At 33.1% G+C, this 3,484-nt stretch overlaps 1 protein-coding gene across 1 annotated transcript; it reads right to left on the bottom strand.

Moving 5' to 3' along the window:
- Window positions 1–298: 298 nt before the first annotated feature.
- On the bottom strand, window positions 299–2,545 carry LOC108563157 (the record flags this gene model as incomplete). The annotated part of the gene is given in 4 exon segments (XM_017921756.1): window positions 299–690; window positions 1,904–2,196; window positions 2,248–2,395; window positions 2,453–2,545. Coding segments are annotated over 4 exon segments (683 nt in total), but the record flags the coding sequence as incomplete, so codon positions are not given.
- Window positions 2,546–3,484: the final 939 nt, after the last annotated feature.

Here is a 3,484-nt window from a genome sequence, read left to right as displayed (position 1 = left end):
TTCTTACTTCTGTCGCAGATAAGGCATAATCAGGAAGTTCAATATGTATACTGCTCACCTTTATATGGAGACTTAATGAGTAATGATGGTTATTTATGTTGGGAACGGTTCTAGATTTATTACGCGTGATTGCGTTATTAATACGGTTTTAGGTCGCTAATAGCGTTAGGGCTACTAGACACATCACACATAATATAAAAAACAAAACATTTATTACATTACATAAAGAAATCTCGCAACGCAACGAAAGAATTGAGTAATTAATTGACTTTAAACATATATTTACAATACACAGTTAATCCCATTCCTCAAAATACAAGAACTCCTTGTCCACATGCTTTTTTTCCCCGTTTCGCAATTTAAACGCTATTAATCTTATCAGTTAAATGACTATCATTTCCGCTTCATAATTAATTCTATTTTTAAGCGATTGTTTTTTTTTTCTATTTCTTTCATTCTCTAAACTAGTAATAGTCAGTCGTTGAGTTTCCCGTTATGGGAAAGTCTTGAGCAAGTCATCTTAATTTCATGTTTATTAGATTCAGTTGATGAGTTCGTCGAATGGGAAGTTCATGAAATTGTCGTTGAAGATTTTCGTGAAGGCCGTGCTGACCAGATCACCAATCAAGGGTCTCAGTAGATAGAAACCTGGAGGCCAGGCTGCGTTAATCAATCGATCTGCGATATTTTCTGAAACAAGAAAATTGATAAAATAATAATCAGAGGAAAAACTGTAGTCGTAAACTACTCATCGTAGGTTTTATTACTTATGATAAATCGGTTTGGGTCGTTTAGAATTTCGACACAGTTGTATATTGTAATGATTTAGTGATAAAATCACATCCGGTGGTTGCATCCTGATAACAACGCCGCAATAAAATGACCGCGATAAGCGCTGTGTTATGCACATATAAATCTTGGAACGTTCTCATTCCTCTATTGATGATTACAACAAGATAGGCATTGATAATACATTGTATACCAATTTTCGTATTTACATTTCTATTATTCATCTGCATATGTTCATCAGCAAATTATAAAAATCATAAAGGCATGTTCACCAAGAAATTGTAACAATTGTAACATATTTTTATTCCTTCGCTTTTTATTCGGAGATATGCAAGTGTTATTAAATTTTTCACAAAAAAAAATCACATATAACATATAAAAATGCAAATATGTGAACACAAATTTTGAAAATGATTAAGCAGGCACCGAATCTGATACTTCTCCTCGTTACTCGTTATGTGAAACATCGCTCGTTAAGCGAGTCACTTTTACAATTTATTTTGATCATGCTCATACGTTCCACTGTATTCTCAAATCATGATTTTACTAATTAGCTTAATATTCACTAGCTTTTAATTCTTATGAGATAGGCAACTTCTATTACAACATATTTAAATTTTAACTTAACTTCATTAAGCATTAAATTACTATGAATATTATTTTTCAATTTTATATTAAATAAATTGAATGTATTAATTTCGAATTCAAATTTTTAATAATTTTTGAGTTAACATTTTTAATAAAATTTTAATCATTGACTATAGTCGCCTGTATTAGAAAATCTTATACGAAAGGTAACAGGTTCGAATCTTACCAATAATAAAAATTGAGGTTTGATGATACTTTATAAAATAACGAATTATTTGCAACTTCTTTGATTTGGAATTTGCTCTTAATTGAATGTCATATATATTTTACTGCAACATTTATCATCTATATTGTTTAGTTAAAAGGAAGTTCGAAACAATAATATTTTTTTAAGTTTATGATATTTTGATGTAGAAATATTTAATTTGAATAATACAAGTTTTAAATAGTTTTAAATTATTGTTTTGCTATGTTTCTGATTTGTTGTGTCTATAAGAAATTATTGTTTATGAATATATATGCTTACCCATTAATGGTCTTCCTCCAAGTAGATGGGAAACATGTAATTCCATATGCCTACAGCTCCTCACGTCTACGTTTACTTTGCACGGGGTGTCGAAGATTGGTTCACCGTACATGGACATTCTTGGTTTTCTGGTAACCATCATATTTTGCGTATAATCGTAAAGAACTAAATTCCAGTTACCGCTATTTCTGATCTTTCTACCGAACATTTCAGCATCGAACTCGAAAGAACCAGTGAGTTTCTTATCAGGAAAGAAGTGCGAGAATTCAATGAAATTATTATTAAAGTCGGACCTAGAAGTATAGAAATGAATTACGTCTGTTGTTATGAATAATGCAAATTACTTGAATCGCATTATCTGAGAGGACGTCCATCCGGCTTCCGTGACGTTCCTCAATGTTAATTTGTAATTAAAGCCCGGGCCGCCTCTTGTCTGCACCACCTCATCAGCATGGAAAGGGTCAAAAGGTCTGACTCCGTATTGCGGTAATCCTAAGATTTGAGTTTGGATTAAGTAATACGAGGAATATGCAGATCAGAAGGAATTACCTGTTTTGAAGTAGGGTCTTACAGAGTTGATGGCATCTCGAAGGCAGCTATCGAATCTCGGATCGGACCTATGGCAGTTCGCAAAATGATCGGCTGAAACATCAAAGGCGAGAGAGTCTGGTTACGTAAAAGGCCGGAATTGGAAGCTTTTACAAAACAATCAAGTTGAAAATACCGAAGGCGTGTGACGGGGCGGACCGTGCGTACGTAAGTCCGTATATTCAAACTAGAGAGGCGGAAGAGGAATTGCTCTGAATAGCGATCGTGATCTCGAAATTCTCATATCTGTTTCCTCGAACCGGGATCACTAATGAATGTGCCCGTTTCCACCAATATGAAAAATTCTCAAATGCCACGAACTTTCTTCCAACCGCACACGATCCTTGTTTTATTGTTCATTTATTTGCTCTTAACCTCGTGTTTGCATGACTTCCTAAATGCAATGGATACGATCTGTGCATTACTTCCTACTAATTCCTCGAATATTATTTAAATCAATGCGATCTCTACAAAAGGTTGCACATACGAATATATCGCATAAACATCTTCTCTAAATGGCATCATTTATATCGAAGGTCAATATGCTGTTTAGTTAGCTTCTTGTGTTCACTACAGACGAGGTTTTCTCTTTTATGCAATCTTCGTGTCTCCTAATGTACGGAATGTCCTTTGATGTACGCCTACTATAATCTACATGTGTTATTGTGTATTATTCTATGAACGTTATTATATTTCTAATAGAAACGATTAATTACATAATAAAGATTATTTGTGCAATCGATTAAGATATTTCTTTAAATTACCGGCATAAGCGTGCTGCATTTATTTCTTTATTTTCGATACAATTACTTGGCGCAAAGAGATTGTAATAAATGTATATGAGCGGGATTACGACAATCATCACAATAAATTATATAAAATTTAATTGGCTCATATTACTTTCCAAGCACACTTTCGTCACTTTTGATTTACTTCTCTATAGATTATATAAGATCCAATAAAATGTTACGCACTTTGATTAATTAGAAAAAG

Source organism: Nicrophorus vespilloides, unplaced genomic scaffold (assembly GCF_001412225.1).
Source record: "Nicrophorus vespilloides isolate i.1.1-1 unplaced genomic scaffold, Nicve_v1.0, whole genome shotgun sequence".
Classification (NCBI taxonomy): Eukaryota; Metazoa; Arthropoda; class Insecta; order Coleoptera; family Silphidae; genus Nicrophorus; species Nicrophorus vespilloides.
The sequence above is the reverse complement of the archived record's forward strand: the minus strand, read 5'-3'. Positions and strand labels throughout refer to the sequence as shown.